The 20,400-nt window shown below is 41.4% G+C and overlaps 1 protein-coding gene across 18 annotated transcripts in view; it reads right to left on the reverse strand.

Moving 5' to 3' along the window:
- The window catches only part of FRYL (FRY like transcription coactivator), a 298,493-nt gene that overhangs the window by 133,860 nt on the left and 144,233 nt on the right, over nt 1–20,400 (reverse strand). For all 18 annotated transcript variants that reach the window (XM_051831505.2, XM_070068188.1, XM_070068186.1 and 15 more), the window contains 3 exons: nt 18,551–18,750; nt 4,465–4,518; nt 339–478 (listed from right to left, as the gene is read on the reverse strand). In XM_051831505.2, coding sequence (XP_051687465.2) covers nt 339–478; nt 4,465–4,518; nt 18,551–18,670 — 314 coding nt within the window. In that variant the 5' untranslated portion in view covers nt 18,671–18,750. The remainder of the gene's footprint in view (nt 1–338; nt 479–4,464; nt 4,519–18,550; nt 18,751–20,400) is intronic.

Below are 20,400 nucleotides of genomic sequence, written 5' to 3' on the forward strand. Positions count from 1 at the left end.
CAAAAACAGGTGAATAGGACCTTCCCTAAACATTTGCTGATTCCTTCGGCCATTAGAGCTCCAAACTAGACCACTGAAACACACTGCTGGAATTCATTTTTGTATAACTAGTGCCTATGGTGGGTACTTTAGGACTACCCCTGCTTTAATAGGTATAGTCTTGTGATTTACACTTTCAGGAGGAACTCTCTCTCCCTCTCAGTACCACCTTAATAATAAAAGTAATCTTTTTTTTTTCTCTTAGAAACCAAATAGTAACAATCTTCAGCCAATAACAGTATACCCTGTGTTGGAAGTGTTTAAATTCCAGGGAGAACAATGGAAAATAAACTGCTTACCCCTTAGACTTTGTGCTCGATCGAGGCCTATACTCGTAAGATTCATCCTCAGTTCCATTTTGGCGTCTGTACCAGTCGAACAAGGTGCGGAGTAAGGAAGGGAGACAGTGCTCTGCTACTGAGCTCATAGAGCTTATCAACTGCAAACACAAGACACAACGAGAAAATCAAATACCTCAACCACCACGCTCCCACCTCCATCAGCAACCGCTGAGAAATGAAGAAACACAGTACCTCAAATGCAATGAGTTGCTTTAAAATTAAAATGAGGGCCAGGGGGTTAGCCAAGTCATAAAGTTAAGCTGGCTAAGTTTCACCCACTATCAAAACTTTATCCAAACCCATCCAATTTGGCTTGACCTTTCTCCTGTCTCCACATGCACTCACATGTATAAAAACGACCTCTGTAACATCCCTGATTATAAACAGAGACCTCTGGGAGAACTGTCAGGGGTAACATGAGAAAACTAGCCTGCTTCCTGCCCTAGCATGCTCCTCTGTGCACAGGTGAACAAAAGACTCTACAATGTCCCATCGCATAAGATGAAAAGACACAGAGAAAGACTGCCTGCATCCCAAGAATTGCTTCCCTTTATAGATCAAGAGAACCCGGTCTTCTTTGACACTCTATTGACTTCTCTGTGTTTTAGAGCTCCAAACTGAACTACTGAAATACTCTTGGAATTAGCTTGTGCATAACTCGTCCCAGTGATGGGTACTGCTTGGCTACACCTACTTTAATAAGTACACTGAGTTAGTGAAAAAGTCCTGATCTACGACACATTGCTATGACAGAAAAGATCAATTATTCTGATATCTACATGTTACAAACATGTTACAAATAAGCTTTTAAAGCTTTAGAATGGACGGCATGAAGATAAGTATAGTGTCATAAACAACCATTACTGAAATTGAGGCATCTTTCAAACTCTGAATTCTAGGTCAATATCGCAGATTGCTTCATGAATGAACCCAACTTGGCAAGACTTAGGTTAGCAGTCCCTATCATCACTCTTCATCTTGAGTAACCTAAGAAAGACTTCCTCTCTTTGCAAGAATTTCTGTATCTCATTCAACACATTGCTCATAAAATTAATATTTTAAAACCATCATAAAATCAAACATGCCTCAATTTGTTAATTCCTTTGAAAAGCTATGGGTTGGAGCTGGTGCTGTTGGGGCCGGCATAGTAAGCTAAGCCTCCGTCCACCATACTAGCATCCCATATGGGTATTAGTTCGAGTCCCAGCTGCTCCTCTTCTGATCCAGTTCTCTGTTAATGGCCTGGGAAAAGCAGTGGAAGATAGCCCAAGTACATGGGAGACCTGGAAGAAGCTCCTGGCTCCTGGCTTTGGATCGGTACAGCTCTAGCTATTGCAACCATTTGGGGAGTGAATCAGCAGATGGAAGATCTTTCTCTCTGTCTCCCACCTCTGTCTGTAACTCTACTTTTCAAATAAATAAATAAATCTTTTAACAACAAAAGTAAAGCTATGGGGGCCGGTGCTGTGGCACAGTAGGTTAAAACCCTGGCCTGAAGCGCCAGCATCCCACATGAGCGCTGATTCTAGTCCCGGCCGCTTCTCTTCCTATCCAGCTCTCTGCTATGGCCTGGAAAAGCAGTAGAAGATGACCCAAGTGCTTGGGCCCCTGCACCCAGGTGGGAGACCTGGAGGAAGTTCCTGGCTTCTGCCTTTGGATTGGCGCAGCTCTGGCTGTTGCGGCCATCTGGGGAATGAACCAGTGGATGGAAGACCTCTCTCACTCTCTGTCTGCCTCTCTGTAACTTTTTTTTTTTTTTTTTTTTTTTTGACAGGCAGAGTGGACAGTGAGAGAGAGAGACAGAGAGAAAGGTCTTCCTTTGCCATTGGCTCACCCCACAATGGCCGCCGTGGCCGGCGCACCGTGCTGATCCAAAGGCAGAAGCCAGGTGCTTATCCTGGTCTCCCATGGGATGCAGGGCCCAAGGACCTGGACCATCCTCCACTGCACTCCCAGGCCACAGCAGAGAGCTGGCCTGGGGCAACCGGGACAGAATCTGGCGCCCCGACCAGGACTAGAACCCAGTGTGCCGGCGCTGCAAGGTGGAGGATTAGCCCATTGAGCTGCAGCGCCGGCCTCTGTAACTCTTTCAATTAAATAAAATAAATCTTTAAGAAAAAAAAAGTATAGCAATGGGTTACATGAATGCCCATGGTCTCATTCAGTTAACTATAGGAAGAAAGAGTCAGTTAATGAAGATTAAACTGGTATTTCTGGAAATCAAACATTTAATTTTCTTGATAGTTAATATACTACATGTAACTTCAGACTGTTTTTCATTCAGGAAAATAGATAATAATGATACAGTTTATTTGATTCTATGGGCTACTCTCTTTTTCATTACTTTTGCCCTGTCTTAATCATCATTCTATTAAAAATTGCCATAGTTTGACAAGAAAATAGTTCCTAATGTAGAAAATTAAAATAAAAACAAGATTCTAATATTATATAGCCATGTTTCCTTTAAAAAAAACTATATTAATAATGAACAGTATCATTCAAAGAAAATCCCTTTTAATATCCAAAGGCACAATAAAATACCATCTGTACTGTAAATATACACTAAACCAATCTACATCACACATGACTTTTTATTGTCGGGGGGGAAATCAAGCTATGAGGCATGATCATTTATGTTTTTGTCAATCATTTATTAAGAAGACAAATGAAAATTTTCCCTAAAATGTTGTATAACTAGATTTCCTGATTATACATTGATAAGTGAGTAGACTCAAGATGTAAATAATCTTAACTGCATAGTGGCATAAGATTTGAAAAGCAATGCATAAGGTAATCTTATTATTGTAATAGAGGATTTAGCTTCCTTTGTATGGTTGCTTGCACCAGTAGCTGTTTACTAAACATATGCATCAGAATCTCCTAGGCAGATGCTGTAACTATAGATGCCAAAACTCCACCCTGGGTGATTCTGATTCAGCATGTCTGCAGTGGGATCCAAGGACACAGCATTTTGTATAAGTTTCCACTGAATAATTCTAACCAGACTTCTTTATCTTCCAATTTCCTTAATATGAGCTTTGGCTTCTACTTCTTATACACAAAATCTTGAATAAAGCGGGTCAGGAATACAAGATGGCAACTGCTATGGTTTGGATATGGTCTGAATGTGTCACCCTAGGATTTGCAGGTTGGAAACTTAGTCCCCAGTGTGGTAGTATTAAGAGGTACATTTAAGAAGTAGGTACCTTTAAGAAGCAGAACCTAGTGGGAGGTGATTAGGTCACAGAGGGCACTGCCCTAGTGTTGGAGAATGAGTGAGTTCTTACCAAAGCAATTTTTAATTAAAAAGCAAGCCTGACCCTTCACTCTGTCTGGCTTCCTCTCTCACCATGAGATTTCTTCCACATGTACTCTTGCCACTGTGTGTGACAGACATGATCCGTGAGGATCTCACCCAACCCAAGCAGAACCCAAAGTCATGCTCTTGGACCTCTGAAACTAAATAAACCTCTTTTTTTAAAAAAATAAATTATTCAGCCTCAAGAATTTTATTACAGCAACAGAAAACAGACTAACACAATAACAGAAATCTAATCTGAGTTATAGTTTTTTAAAATAATCTACATATAATAATTATGATAATATATCACTTGATCTAACATTTAATCTCAGTAAGAGTTAGAATTAACATTAGAGGCATATAATATGAGGTTCTAGATATTGGTATTCTACATATAAGTATAGGTTCTTAGAACCCCAACAGAAGAAAATAAATATTATAAAATAAAATATCATATAAAATTGTAGGAATTGGTATACAAGAAAAAGCTGGGAAATGTTATTGGTAGCAGAAAAATTTCAAAAGTCACATTAAAGACATCAACAATGAAAAGCATAACATTTTAAAATGCTAAATGAATTGAAATCAATAAAATTCATAGTTCATTCTATTACTTGTTAAACAAACAAAAGCTTTACCAATTCCACAATGAATGTGTGGAAGAAGGATAGACAGGATATTAAACAAAATGAAGGAATTTCTTAATAATTGATATATTTGGGTCAAACTATTAGAATGAACATTTTCCTTCCAGGAAAAATTATTCCCACACAACTGACATACCTGGTCAAACTGAAGATCTTCACCCCTCTGAAGAGACCTGGATAATAGCTTCTCCTACAGCAAAAACAAACATAAGCAGAAATATAAGAAATCTTCTATACGATCAACAGCTTGGATTGGTGAGTTAGTTTTGGTTTTGTTTTCATTTGCAATTAGGTGGTTTTGAAGCAAGTTAAGCCTCCTCTGTGCCTAGGGTCAGATGACTGAGAGACTTTTTTCAAAAGTTCACAAGCTAAAATATAAGGGGAAATTTATAGAGCCAGGTTAAGTAGTTAATAAAAATATTATAGTGATTGTTCCTTAGGAGAAAAATGTCCATGACAGTTGTAACAGTAAAGTGAGTTACATGCCTCAACACACAACAAAGATGGTTTTTCTCGGGGCTGATGTTGAGGCATAGAGGTTAAGGCTGCAGCCTATGATGCTAGCATCCCATACGGGTGCCAATTCAAGTTGTTCCACTTCTGATCCAGTTCCCTGCTAATGCACCTAGGAGAAGGAGAAAATGGACCAAGTGTTTGGTCCCTGTACCCAAGTGGGAAACCCAGGAGAAGCTCCTGGCTCCCAGCTTTGGTCTGGCCCAGCCCTAGCTGTTGTAGCCATTTGACGAGTGAACCAGTGGATGGAAAATCTCTCTCCCTCCTCTGCCTTTCAAATAAATAAATAAATCGTTAAAAAAAAAAAAAAGACAGTTTTTCTCTTCCATTTCATGTCACTTCATTTCCACTATGTGTGACAGTTATATTTTATCCCCAAATTTTTAAGAACCAGATACTTGTAAGTGTTAAAGATACAATGATGGGGCCGGTGCCACAGCTCACTAGGCTAATCCTCTGCCTGTGGCACCGGCACCCCAAGTTCTAGTTCCAGCTGGGGCACCGGATTCTGTCCCGGTTTCTCCTCTTCCAGTCCAGCTCTCTGCTGTGGCCCAGGAATGCAGTGGAGGATGGCCCAAGTGCTTGGGCCCTGCACCCGCATGGGAGACCAGGAGAGGCACCTGGCTTCTGGCTTCAGATCGGCACAGTGTGCTGGCCATAGCGGGAAGGCCTCTCTCTCTCTCTCTCTCTCTCTCTCTCTCTAACTCTGCCTGCCCCAAAAAAAAAAAAAAAAAAAAAGATACAATGATGAACCATGCAATAGAATCCTTGCCTCCATTGAGCTTAGAGAGAGAGAGAGACAGACAGACCGACATTAAACAAATAATCATATTAACATAATCACAAACTCTGGAAAGTGTTGTAAAGGGAAATACCACATCCTCTGAGACACAATGTGTAAACTCATCCACTTGTGATGGTACTTTAAGTGTCAATTTGTCTGGACGAAGGGATCCTCAGCTAGCTGACCATGATTTCTGTGTGTGTCTGCAGGCGTGTTTCCAGAAGTGACTGGCAGCTGACTCAGTGTGTGGGGAAGGAGGATCTGCCCTTACTCAGGTGGGTGGGCACCATCTAACTGGCTAAGGGCCTGGAGAGAATGCAAAGGAATAGAGAAGGGTGAATTGTTTCTCTCCTGGAGATGGGACATCTTTTTTCTCCTGCTCTTGGACATCAGAACTCTAGGTTCTCAGGCCTTCACCCATGCACTGAGAGTTAATACCATTGGTCTCTTTGGTTTTGAAGCTTTCAGATGTGGACTAAGCCACACAACTTGCCTCCCTCATTCTTCAGCTTGCGGACGGCCTATTGTGGGGCTTCTCAGTCACCACAATCATGTTAGCCAATTCCTTATCATCTATAATACATTTCTCTGGTTCTTGCTCAGGCTCTTTCTCTCCGCACTCATACACACACACACACACACACACACACACACACACGTTCTGTTATCCTAGAGGATCCTCATACAGATATACAGACATCACTTCAGATTTAATTTTCTTTTTGAATCATGTAAAGAATATGTTACAGGAAAAAAAATACATATGCATTTGCAGACAGGCATATACTAGGACATTCACTGTCAACAAAAAAATGAGGAGCACATTCATGTATAACAATGTGGAATTTGGGTCATAAGTAACAGTATATCTATATTAGATATTGTATAATCAGTAAAGTAAAGCTAAATTATAGATTGGGAAAATCTTCTCAATATATTAATTAATTAGAAAATAATAGATATAAGAGAACACATAGTACAGACTTGTGGTAGTTTATAAGTTTAAACTCTAGAAATACATTTCTGCATATATATACACACACATATATCATACTAATAATGTGAAATATGATTATAAGTTGTTTTGTGATTGGACCATCATTAGCTTCTTTTTGCTTTGAGTTTTCTACAAAGAACACAGATTCCTAGTTCTTATTCCTTTATGAAATTTCTACAAAGAATGCAGACTACTTATTCTCAAACTTAGATTTCAGATTATTGGGATTATTATTGGGATTTCCATGAGATTCAGCAAATTTACTTAATATGGAACTAACACAACACACCATAAGAAGTATGGTTAAAGAAATGAAAAAAAGTTCTATACATAAAATGTTTTCAAACATTAAAATAACAATTTAGACAAAAATCAGGAGGTATTGAGAAGGTGATTTAATTTCCTCATTTTTAAATTTGTCAAATTTCTCTCTCTATATATACACATATATATGTATGTATATAGATGTATGTATGTTTATATTTAACCTGAAAGATATCTTAAAAACTATTCTTTGGGGCTGGCGCTGTGATGTAGTGGGTTAAAGCTCCAGCCTGCAGCATTGCCATCCCATATCAGCACCAGTTCAAGTCCTGGCTGCTCCACTTCCGATCCCAGTTCTCTGCTATGGCCTGGGAAAGCAGTAGAAGATGCCCAAGTGGTTGAGCTTGGGCCCCTGAAGCAGTGTGGGAGACCTGGAAGAAATTCCTGGCTCCTAGCTTCAGATCAGGTCAGCTCTGGTCACTGCAATCATCTGGGGAGTGAACCAGCAGATAGAAGACCTCCCTCTCTTTCTCTCTGGCTGCACCTCACCCTGTAACTCTTTTAAATAAACAAAAATAAATCTTTTTTAAAAAAAGCTATTTATTTATTTATTTATTTGACAGGCAGAGTGGACAGTGAGAGAGAGAGACAGAGAGAAAGGTCTTCCTTTGCCGTTGGGTCACCCTCCAATGGCCGCCGTGGCCAGTGCGCTGCGGCCAGTGCACCGCGCTGATCCGAAGGCAGGAGCCAGGTGCTTCTCCTGGTCTCCCATGGGGTGCAGGGCCCAAGCACTTGGGCCATCCTCCACTGCACTCCCGGGCCACAGCAGAGAGCTGGCCTGGAAGAGGGGCAACCGGGACAGAATCCGGCGCCCCGACCAGGACTAGAACCCGGTGTGCCGGCGCCGCAAGGCAGAGGATTAGCCTGGTGAGCCACGGCGCTGGCAAAGCTACTCTTTTTGTAATAGAAATATTTATCTGAAATTAGCTCATTTTCATTTTAGTTTCTTTCTGTCCTATTAATTCAAACAAATTGAATAAAATAGCATGTGTAATATGATCCCTTTTGTGTTTTGCTACCTATTTGCCTTGCTGGATACCCCACATATAGCTATCTACCTTCCTGTATATATTCACAAGAAATGTCTGGAATTAGATTATGTTTAAATATATGATGGTTGGTTTTTTCATTATGTTCTTTTAATTGAATTCTTATATTAAATACGTATGATGGAAAAATACACATTCTTCTATGAAATAAAGCAAATTTAGAAGTATGTATATTCATGAAGTGTCTCTACCCAGCAAAGTCCTAATTTCCTTCTCTCGTTTATGACCTATCTTTATGAAAATAAGATCACAAATGTATTACCACTAAAATATTAAAAAATTCCCAATCTAACTGTCAGAGACTCTTGTTTCTATTTAATTGGGGTCAAGAAAATATCTGAATCCATGACACTTTACTTCTTCACCTGTAGGTGTGTGGCATATCCTTACACAAGGGCCTTCACAGCCTAAGCATACTTCAGATAATTATCTTAGAAGACAAACCTTGAGTTTCTAAAATTATACACATGCAACATAATGATGACTCTTTACAAACAGTCAGTTAGCCAGGTCTAAAATTTAAGTGAAACAGCAAGTCCCACAGTAAACCGTGTCCTGGAGAACACGGTTTCTAAAAGTGTCTAAGCTTGAAATCCGGTGAGCTTGCAGAGGAAAGCTACTATCCCAACATGAGCTGTGCATCTCAGATGCGCCTTGAGGGAAGGAAACGGAAAGCAGTGTCTTCCCCAACTATTTGGCTTATTGGGTCCCCTGATTCGCTGTGAATTTTAAGTCTAAAGACCTTTAATAATATTTTTGAGAACCCCTAATCTAAGCAGTTTGTTACTTATGTACTATGTTTATGTAACACAATAATGGCCAAACAGAAGAATAAAAAGAGAGGGATAACTTTCTGAGAAACACTCACACCGTCGCCTTGTATTTTACCCTTGTTATTTCTCAACAAATTCACTCCTCCTCAAAGTTTTCTAAAGATCCAACATCTACGCAAAGCTTTCTGAAGCAGGAAATGGGGGATGGGCGATTTTTTCCATAGTAAGAATGGAAATGATTTTTGAATGCAAAAGGAATGCTCATGTTATCATCAATACAAAGACACAAAATAAATTACTGCATTAAACATAAATTACTAATCAAGGACTTTGTATTGACCTCTCAGTTTAATTATAGTATGGCTGAAAAAGCCCTAATCATTGCTCAAGCAGGCAACTATTTTTAAAGAAAAGCCATTAAAAATGTTTGTAGTCTATGCAACCCATCATCACAAACAATAACTAAAAAGAATACAAAGTTTTCTCTGTAATCACACATACATGAATGCAAAGACTATATACGAAAATGTTTACTAAAGCAGTTTTTTCAAAGTAGCCTCAAACTGGGATAAATCCAAAGCTAATTATCAATAAGAACTGGTAAAAAAAAAAAATTGGCCCTTTCATTTATTGAAATAACATTCAATTGCTAGGATAAGATAAATTAATATGGGTTGACACAGAATAATCTCCAACTTACACTGTTAAAAATATCTACAGGGGCTGGTGCCATGGCTCACTTGGTTAATCCTCTGCCTGCGGTGTCAGCATCCCATATGGGCGCTGGGTTCTAGTCCCAGTTGCTCCTCTTCCAGTCCAGCTCTCTGATGTGGCCCGGGAGGGCAGTGGAGGATGGCCTAAGTGCTTGGGCTCCTGCACCGGCATGGGAGACCAGGAAGAAGCACTTGGCTCCTGGCTTCGGATCGGCGCAGGGCGGGCCATAGCGGCCATTTTGGTGGTGAACCAACAGAAGGAAGACCTTTCTCTCTGTCTCTCTCTCTCACTATCTATATCTCTACCTGTCAAATAATATAAAAAAAATCTACAAAACATATATATCTTCTCCATTTGCAAATGTTAACTCTTATTTATTGATTTATTTCTTATTGGAGAGACAGAGAGAAGACAGACAGAGCTCCCATCCGCTGTCCCATTACCCAAATGCCTACAACAGCCAGGACTGTGCTGGGCTGAAGCTCAGAGCCAGGAACTCCATCCACGTCTCCCACACAGGTGGCAGGAACCCAAATACTGAGCCATCACAACTGCCTGCTTGCATTTGCAAATTAACAGAAAGCTGAAATCAGGAATGGAGCAGGATTCAAATCCAGGCACTAAGATATGGCATGCAGGCTTCTTAACCACTAAGTCAAACATCAACCCTCGCCATTTGTGTTTTTTAAAACTGGTAAAGGGACCGGCACTGTGCTACAGTGGGTTAAGCTGTCGCCTGTGGTGCCAGCATCCCATATGGGTGCTGGTTTGTATCCCAGCTGTTCCATTTCCGATCCAGCTCTCTGCTGATGGCCTGGGAAAGCAGTGGAAGATGGCCCAATGTGTTTGGGCCCTGCACCCACGTGGGAGCCTGGGAAGAAGCTCCTGGTTCCTAGCTTCAAGACTGGCTCAACTCCAGCTGTTGTGGCCATTTGGGGAGTGAACCAGTGGATGAAGACCTTTCTCTTTGTCTCTCCCTCTCTGTAACTCTGCCTCTCGAATAAATAAATAAATAAATCTTAAAAAAAAAAAAAAAAAACAGGTGGCACTGGCTGGGTGTCATGGTACAGCAGGATAACCCCCTTTTTGGGACATCTGCGTCCCACATGGGAGCCTGGAATTGAGTCCCACCTCTGCTTCTTATCCAGCTTCCTGCTAATGCATCTGAGAGGCAGCAGGTGATGGCTCAAGTAGTAGGGTTTCTGTCACCCATGTGAGAGAATCAATAGATTTCCTGGCTCCTGGTTTGCGCCTGGCAAAGCCTCAGCTGTTGCAGGCATTTGGGGGGGTATAGCAGCAGGTGGAAGACCTCTCTGTTCCTTCCTCTGTCACTCTGCCTTTCAAATAAACAAATAAATAAATCCTTTTAAAAGGAGACAGCAGATGCTGAAGAAATGGATAAACAATATATACGGGCCGGCGCCGTGGCTCACTAGGCTAATCCTCCGCCTTGCGGCGCCGGCACACCGGGTTCTAGTCCCGGTCGGGGTGCCGGATTCTGTCCCGGTTGCCCCTCTTCCAGGCCAGCTCTCTGCTGTGGCCAGGGAGTGCAGTGGAGGATGGCCCAGGTGCTTGGGCCCTGTACCCCATGGGAGACCAGGATAAGTACCTGGCTCCTGCCATCGGATCAGCGCGGTGCGCCGGCTGCAGAGCGCCGACCACGGCGGCCATTGGAGAGTGAACCAACGGCAAAGGAAGACCTTCTCTCTGTCTCTCTCTCTCACTGTCCACTCTGCCTGTCAAAAAAAAAAAAAAAAAAACAATATATATGAAAACCACAATTGTTGACAGCGATCACTTTGGTCAAGAATGGAGAGATGTTTTTATTATATAATATCTAGAATTATTTTTATTTTTCAAAACAATAATATTTTCATAATAGTATAGATCGTTAATACTGACCCTAAGGCTCATATTCTTTTATATTCCTATTTGAGTCTATAACTGATATACATATTTATGGAATACTAACAGCAACATGTAGTTTCCAGGGAAAACAAGAGAATTTATTTAAAAGATTCTGGAACAGCCAGATTATAAGGATACTGAAATATTTCAATAATTAACAAAGTTGGCAGGTGGAAGGCACTCACAGACAACATTCTCTTCTATACTACTCCCTTCACAAGACAACAGTAAATAACTTCTAAAGGGCTAAAACCAAAAGCACAGGAGAATGGGAGAAGAGGAGTAAAAGCAGATGGCAGAGCATAACTCCTCTCCTCAAACAACGGTGGCTGCTAAGTAGGCACAAGGCAAAGTCTGAGGTCTGCCCATTCATTCACTCACTCAATCACCTAAATTATGCTTGGGGCACACAGAACACCAGGCACTGTTGCAAGCCCTTGAGATACTGCTACAAACAAGATGGAAAACAATCCCTGCCATGTGGAGCAGATGGTCTAATGAGAGAGCAAAGGACAAGAACATTACACGAGATCTAGGACAGCAAGCTGGAAGTGGGGCTGATTCTGGAAAATCACAGAGATGACCACAGAGCAGACAACACTGTGGCACAATCACAGGAAAGCTTGCCCAGCAGTCAGGAAAGCCAAGCCAGCTGATGCTTTGAAACTCCACAAAGACTCAGGAATTGGAGAGGATGGGAACTCACAGAGTATTGGCCAAACTTGAGGACAGAAATGAGGGGGCTGAATGAAATGCTTATGAAAAATTGAAATGAAAAATGAAAGAAATGCTTATGAAAAATGAATGCTTATGAAAAATTGTTTAAGAAAGATTTAGATCCTCCCTTTCATTATCTTCACAATTACAGACAGCAGCTTGAACCCACTCAAAGCCAACATTCTCTCCTGAACCACCACCTCCACCAGTTGTAGTAAATAATTTCTATAGGGTTAAAACCAAAGGACAGGAGAATAGGAGAGGAGCAGTAAAAGTTCACCAAGGGCAGTTCCCTCTACCTTACCCACAGAGGAACTGTCTATCTTGGGAAACAGCAAAGGAGAGCGATATGGACTGGGGATACAGGAGTTAAGTTATCGGCATGAAGACAAGGAAGCTAGTAAAAATTTATATATCAAAAAAAAAATTTTTTTTTGACAGGCAGAGTGCATAGTGAGAGAGAGAGACAGAGAGAAAGGTCTTCCTTTTGCCGTTGGTTCACTCTCCAATGGCCGCCACGGCTGGCGTGCTACGGCCGGCGCACCACGCTGATCTGAAGGTAGGAGCCAGGTGCTTCTCCTGGTCTCCCATGGGGTGCAGGGCCCAAGCACTTGGGCCATCCTCCACTGCCTTCCCGGGCCACAGCAGAGAGCTGGCCTGGAAGAGGGGCAACCAGGACAGAATCCGGCGCCCCGACCGGGACTAGAACCCGGTGTGCCGGCACCGCCAGGTGGAGGATTAACCTATTGAGCCACGGCGCTGGCCTATATATCATATTAAAAAAACCCAACTTATCTTCTGTTTCTTAGAAATTAATTAATTAATTAATTAATTTGAAAGGCAGAGATCCAGAGAGAAAGTAAGAGAGACAGATATCTCCATCTGCTGGTTCACTCCCCAAATGACTGCAAAGACTGGGGCTGGGCCAGGCCAAAGTCAAGATCCAGGAACTTCTTCTGGGTCTCCCAGATGGGTGCAGGTGCCCAAGTACACTTGGGCCAGGCATATTAGCAGGGAGCTGAATTGGAAGTGGAGCAGTCAGGACTTGAACTGGTGTCCATATAGGATGCTGGCACTGCAGGTGGAGGCTTAAGCCTTCTATACCATAGCACCAAATCATTATCTTCTGTTTCTAGCTCCCTAGAGAGCCAGCAGCCATAGCCTAAACTATCCCACTCAGGGACTTGAGGAACGTCCTCTAGGGACTCAAATCCCTTGAAAAATATCTTACACTGATAACCCAAATTATTATATACTGGAGACCACAGTCAAAAAGGCTTCCACATACACTATGCTCCTAATCAGTGGTTTAGTGCTTCAGGCTTAAATATGACATGTCAAAATAAATGTGAAGAGAAGGCAAAAATATCGGCAAAATGCAGTTTGAAAGAAACAGAGACTAACATACATATCTGTTTCATATTCTGAAAAACTAGTATAAGTCCTTTTTTTAGGAGGGGGGAGCTATCTTCTTTTCTATTCATTGGCAATCTAAAAGATTAATAGATAAAGCTGGATACGCCTGGGTCATTACCTAGGATTGATCCATCTCCTTTTAGAAAGCAAGCCAGCTAAGGTATTGGATTACATAGTTTGCAAGCTGCAATTCCAATCAATGACTGTCCTTCCTGAATCTTCTAAAATAGAAATGAAATTATGGCCAAAAATCAAGCTCAGCTAATCTTCGAATCTTTTGGCCTCTTTCACCTCCTTGCGTTACATTTTCTAATATGAGAATGAAAAAGCCAATTCACTCATTTTCATAGTGGATTAAATTCATTCAGCAGAAGCCATTCTAAGTTCTGCTGTGAGTTATTGTCTGACTGACCACAGCCAAGCCAGCCTCCTTGCATCTGACAAGCCCTGGGTGTTATTTCTTTAAAGGTACTCTACAAGATTTTCATTCAAGGACCCAGAGAGTTATATCTTGATGGCTGTTTATTAAAAAAAAAAGGGGGGGGTATGGAATAGATTCCAAATAAATGAAATCACAATAAAAGCATTTGAGGCTGTGTTATAAACATTGTGGCAGCATTAGGTTAAATATATTATATTTTCATTATGTTGACACTAAGGATTTCCAGTTCATTCAAACCTAGATATAAATACAAACAAGGCTGGCAGACCCCTGATAGAGATCAGCAGAAATTATGCTGGTAAAAAGACACGTAAAGGATAAATCTGTAATATATGAGGACTTGGAGTTTTTCTATTGTGTTAAGAAGAGTAGGCAGGGATGCCGCTCCACTTTCAATGTGAGGATAGGGTAGAAACACCTGTATTCTGATGGAATCATTGACACGATTGGCCATAATTTTTATAACCTCATCATAGATTACATTGCCAGAGATATCTCTGCAATTACCTGTTAAATGAATGAATAAAATACTATCAGACTATTCTGAAAGAACTATTAGAAGCTCAGACTAGAAGAATGACATTGTGTTTTGTTAGGCAAAGGGCTCAGGCCACCACAATGTTTCATAAGGCTAAATTCAATTTAAGTTAAAAACCTTTACCAAGTACCTTCTACAAAGCACCTACACCAGGACACTGCTGCAGAGAGAGATGATAAAGATCTGGTTGCAGGCATAAAGTAACTCACATCAGAGGGCATAAACATGTAGGCAACTGACCATAAATATGACATAATCTAATCAAGGAGTGTGTGCGAACTATTATGGTGATACAAAGACCCATTTAATGTGGAAATGATGTCCATGACAAAGGGAACAAGTGGAAAGTTAGGAAGGATGATGATGCTTTAAAAGCATTTTTGATTGAGAGAGAAATAAGAGCACACATCTCAGGACCAAAGCACACACAGAGGATACTTTCCACATCACAGCATACACCAAGAGAGGAGGACCATAAGACACTAAACACACCCTGTCATGAGATATGAGGAACTTGGAATGATCTACCAAAACTCGAATTTACTCTCTAGCAATGAAAAGTGAGCAGAAAGGTGTTCACATTTGTGTTTTGGATGAAGGCAAGTCTGGTGAGGGGAAAATGGAAAGGTGAGGGACCCTTCTGTGACTGTTCAGAAACTGCCACAATGCTCTCCTGTGACAGAGCCTGAGCCTACAGGAGTGCAGTGACAACAGCAACAGAAGAAAAAGGATGGTGAAGGATTGAAAAAAAGCATCTAACAGCCTCAGCAAAATTAGGTGACTTCATCCATGTTTTCTTCTAAGACTTTCCCTCTCAAGACCTTTACATTTCAAAATTTAAATTTCTTTTTTTTTTTTTTTTTTGACAGGCAGAGTGGACAGTGAGAGAGAGAGACAGAGAGAAAGGTCTTCCTTTGCCGTTGGTTCACCCTCCAATGGCCGCCGCGGCCGGCGCGCTGCGGCCGGCGCACCGCGCTGATCCGATGGCAGGAGCCAGGAGCCAGGTGCTTTTCCTGGTCTCCCATGGGGTGCAGGGCCCAAGCACCTGGGCCATCCTCCACTGCACTCCCTGGCCACAGCAGAGGGCTGGCCTGGAAGAGGGGCAACCGGGACAGAATCCGGCGCCCCGACCGGGACTAGTACCCGGTGTGCCGGCGCCGCTAGGCGGAGGATTAGCCTAGTGAGCCGCGGCGCCGGCCCAAAATTTAAATTTCTTTAAGAATGAACACACTATTTGAGAGTTGATAGAACCATACAGCAATGGTACTACTATAAAATATTTTATAAATCAGATTAAGAAATTTTTAATTAACTTGTTTTTAATTTGAGAGGCAGAGAAAGAGAGCAAATGAGCGAGAAACAGTTCTCTCAACTGCTGATTTACTCTCCAAATGCCATCATTGGCCAGGGCCAAGCTGAATTGAAAGCCGGGAGCTGGGAGCTGGGAACTCAGTTCAGGTTTCTCATGTAGGTGCCAAGATTAAGTCACTGAGCCATCGTCATCGCAGCCTAGGGACTACATTAGCAGCAAGCCAGAGTCAGAAGCCAGAGCTAGGTATTTAATCTAGAACTCTGATGTGGATGTAGGCATCTTAACTGCTAGGTTAAATGCCCACCCCCAGAGAAAGTTTTTTTTTTCTTTTTTAAAGATTTATTTATTTATTTGAAAGAGCTACAGAGAGGGAGGGGGGAGGGGGGAAAGAGGGAGAGGAAGAGGGAAACAGGGAGGGGGAAAGAGAGAGAGAGAAAGAGAGAGAGAGATTATCTATCCATTGGTTCACTCAACAGATGGCTGCAACAGACAGGACTGCACCAGGCTGAAGCCAGGAGCCAGGATTCTTCCAAGTCTCCCACATGGATAGCAGGGGCCCAAGCACGTGGGCCATCTTCCGCTGCTTTTTCCAGGCTACTAGCAAGGAGCTGGATCACAAGTGGAGCAGCCGGGACTAGAACTGGCGCACATATGGGATTGCCAGCACTGTAGGTGACAGCTTTACCAGCTACATCATGACTCTGACCCCCAGATAAAGTGTTTTTAAAATGTGCTGTATGAGTTGAAAATTGCTGAAGCTAAGTGATGGATCCTGAATATTCTTAATATTATAATGCCTATTTTAATATGTTTGAAAATCTTTTAATAAAACTTTTAATGTGTATTTTTAAAAAGTGATTATTCTGATCACTAGACATTGCATATATCTATTATCATACTATAACCTCATTAATATGCACACATACATGTCAATTACAATCCATAAAAACAGTTCCCTTTCTTCCTGTATGCTATTTAAGCAGGCTAGTAATTTATCATACAATTTAGAGACCACTGAAAATGAAAACTAACATTTTGTAGAGTAAGCACATTTAAAATTAAACATTATACTCATTCATTCATGTCTATAAGCTTTTGAAAGCCCCATTTCTAAACCAGAACTTCACATTATTCACATTTTAAAGTATATATACTAGGATGAAATTAATCATAATTACAAAATACAATCATGGAATAATTTAAACTGACTACAGAGATTTACACAGCTCTGAAATACACACTTGACAAACAATCTTTTATCTTTTAATATGTATTAGACACAAAACACATTATTTCACAGATGCTTTTCTCCACTTAATGATCAGAAAGAAACTTGTGCCCATAATGAGCAAGTGTAAGTCTTACTTCACTGTGAAAATGAAAAGCATATAACAATGATAACACCATTTTTTACTTCCCCAAGGTTATCACCTCCCCTCTCTGAGGAAGGAGACAGGTTCTGAAGCCACTGCCATTGTGCCCAACTCCTCACTCTGCCACTCATTTGCTCTGGGCCTGAAACAAGCACCAATCCCTCTTGAGTCTCAAACTGGCAATGAGTATCTATCCCTAATCCAGTTGTGTCAGCTGTTATATCCCTCTCTTTTTCTTCACTACCATCTCCTTCTAACCTACACTATGACCCTGGTACATCACATATCCACTGCCTTCAAACCCAAAGTTACTTCCTAAAGTTGTATCAATAAGCTAAAACTGTGCTCTTAATGATCAGCCAAGATTACCTGCAAACCCAGTAAGCTCTTGTCTCAGTATTCACTGTACTCTGCCTCCATTACTGGCAATAAGAATTCTATTTTCTGCTCTCTTTCCTTTGCAATCATCATCTGCTCTTTTAGCTTCATACAGATGGCACCAAAATCTGTATTTCTAGTTACCATCTCTTGTAAGTGCTCTACAAGAATTTCCAACTGCCAATCAAGCAAGGCCACAGGGTTAGGTCACTAGTAACTCAAGCTTAACGTTCACAAATGAAAAATTATCTTATTTGCTTTTCCTAACCCAAGTAAATACATTACCACTTTTCCTAACAGTTCAAAACATCTCTACCCCAAACTGTCTCTCAAAACGCCACTCCTATTTAATTACTTGTCAAGTTCTATTGATTTCACTTTTATTGCCTCTCTTTCTTCTGCAACCATAATCCACTGTTGGTGCCCTACTCAAAGGACCCTTTCTCTCCAGCCTCACCCATGTACAACAGCAAATGAGTCTCTACCCTCAAACTCTCTGTCTCATACTCAGCAAGCAGTGTATCATCCACCATGACAGCATTTACAACTCATGAGAATCTGACCTCAATGTTCTCAGCCGTTCAGTCCCTTCCTCCTCACCATGGGCTCTAGTCTCACAGCTCCTCACTTTCTCTACGCAGGTCTCATGTACTGTAAGTGCAAACACATGCCCACTTGCTTATTTTGTTTGGCTACAATCTGAGCATCAACTTGCAGAATAGCTGAAACTTGCCTTTACTTCTTGTTATGTTTTATCTGGCCCCACAGTTCCCACTGGTGAGGTACATTCTTGATCTTTTGTGACCTGCAGTAACTTACCAAAGTAGATTCCGAAATCATTGAAGCTTTCTAGATTACTACCGCACTCCTAGCCTGTCCCTTATTATTTTTTTCAAGTATACTTTTTCCTTTGGAAATTTTGTATCTAATGGCTAATACAAAAGTCAAGAAAATATTTCAGATTTATAGGTCAGCTCTACTCACCAAGGGTTCAGCCATTACAACTTCAATTTTCTTTTCAGCTTGAACAGCGAATTCTGCAAAGAGGCTCTTGATGACATATTCACCAGGCTTGACATCTGGGTCAATTGTAATGTTTGACATGATGATATTCTTTTTTCCCCAAGTGGAATGAAAGTTAGAAGCAGCACAGTACTTTTTCACTTTGCTGACTCTTGCTGAAGCTAAAAGTAAAAGAAAGACAAGACCTTGCTTTAAAAATCAGCTCAACCAGGCCTTACTGATATTCATTCTGCCCCAACCACCATTCAGATGTCCCAATCTCCATTTACCATATTCCATTTTTCTCTTTTATTCTTGCCTTCTTCTAACATAGCTATAATGTAGTTATATATCATGTTTATTATGTACAGCTTCTCTCTTTGCCCTACTAATGGGAATTCCATAAAAATAGCCATTTTATTGTCATTTGTTGTTCCTGAATGAATCCCAAGTGCCTAGAACAATGTTTACTATAAACTAGGTAGAAAATAAACATTCACTGAATGAATTAAAGATTGAATGAATGAGTTCAAATTACAGAATCAGGTGCAACAAAGAAAACAAAATGTGAATAAATGAAACAAGCATTAGATTAGCTTTTTGAAAGATACTAACTTTGGAAGGAATGCTAAGGGAAGGCCTCCCTGAAGAAGCTGCACTTGAATTCAGAACTAAGTGATGAAAAAAGCAACAAAGCAAAGCACGAGGAAAAGAAAAATTGAATAGGAGCCGGCACTGTGGTCTAGCAGGTAAATCTGCCACCTGCAGTGCTGGCATCCCATGTGGGCACTGGTTGGAGACCTGGCTGCTCTACTTCCGATCCAGCTCTCTGCTAAGGTCTAGGAAAGCAGTGGAAGATGGCCCAAGTTTTTGAGCCTCTGCACCCGCATGGAGACCTGGAAAAAGCTCCTGGCTCCTGGCTCCGGATCAGTGCAGCTCTGGCCATTGTGGCCATCTGGGGAGTGAACCAGTAGACGGAAGACCTCTTTCTCTCTTTCTTTGCCTCTGTCTCTCTGTAACTCTGCCTTTCAAATAAATAAATCTTAAGGGAAAGAAAGGGAAGGGGAGGAGAGGGGAGGGGAGGGGAGAGAAGGGGAGAGGAGAGGAGGGAAGGGGAGGGAGGAAGGAAGGGAGGAAGAGAGGAAGTAAGAAAGAAAGAAAAGTTGAATATGCACACTTGAGAAACAAAAAGGCCAGTGATGTGGGAGCTCAAGGCAGGAGGCAGGGATGGAGGGAGAGATGAGGTCAGTCAGTAGTTGGGGAACAAATCACATTGGACCTTTTAGGATTTTGTAAGGAAATTAAATTTCATCCCAAATGCAATTACAATTCAATAGAAAGTATTAATGAGGAGAAGGATGACATGTGACTTCTCTTTTTTAAAAAATCTTTCTGGAAAACAGGTTGTAAAAGGGCAAACGTAGAATCAGGAAAGCTGTTACAGAAATCTAGGTGAGATGACCACAGCTGGAGCTAAGAGGATAGCAATGAAGAACAGACAGATCTGATACATGTTCATGGATTTGCTCTTGAGGTAAGGGAAAGAGATTAACCATGGCTGTCATGATTTTTATTTGAAATCACTTGGTGGCAAGCTCAGATGGGAATGACAGTCTGGCAAGCTGTAAGCTGCAACAGGCTTGTCACAGAAAGCACACACCAGTGCATGCTGTGCCTCTGCAGCTGTTCTGCTCTCTGCACTGCCAGGGTGGCCTGCCTGGCTTCCTATCTACAACTAATACAGTACCCTCCATCTCCCACCTTCATGCATAATTTAGACCCTCCCATGCTCTAAACTTCATCTCATGTCACCCCTTGTGGCCTAGAATATT

The sequence above is a fragment of the Oryctolagus cuniculus genome, chromosome 2, assembly GCF_964237555.1.
Source record: "Oryctolagus cuniculus chromosome 2, mOryCun1.1, whole genome shotgun sequence".
Classification (NCBI taxonomy): domain Eukaryota; kingdom Metazoa; phylum Chordata; class Mammalia; order Lagomorpha; family Leporidae; genus Oryctolagus; species Oryctolagus cuniculus.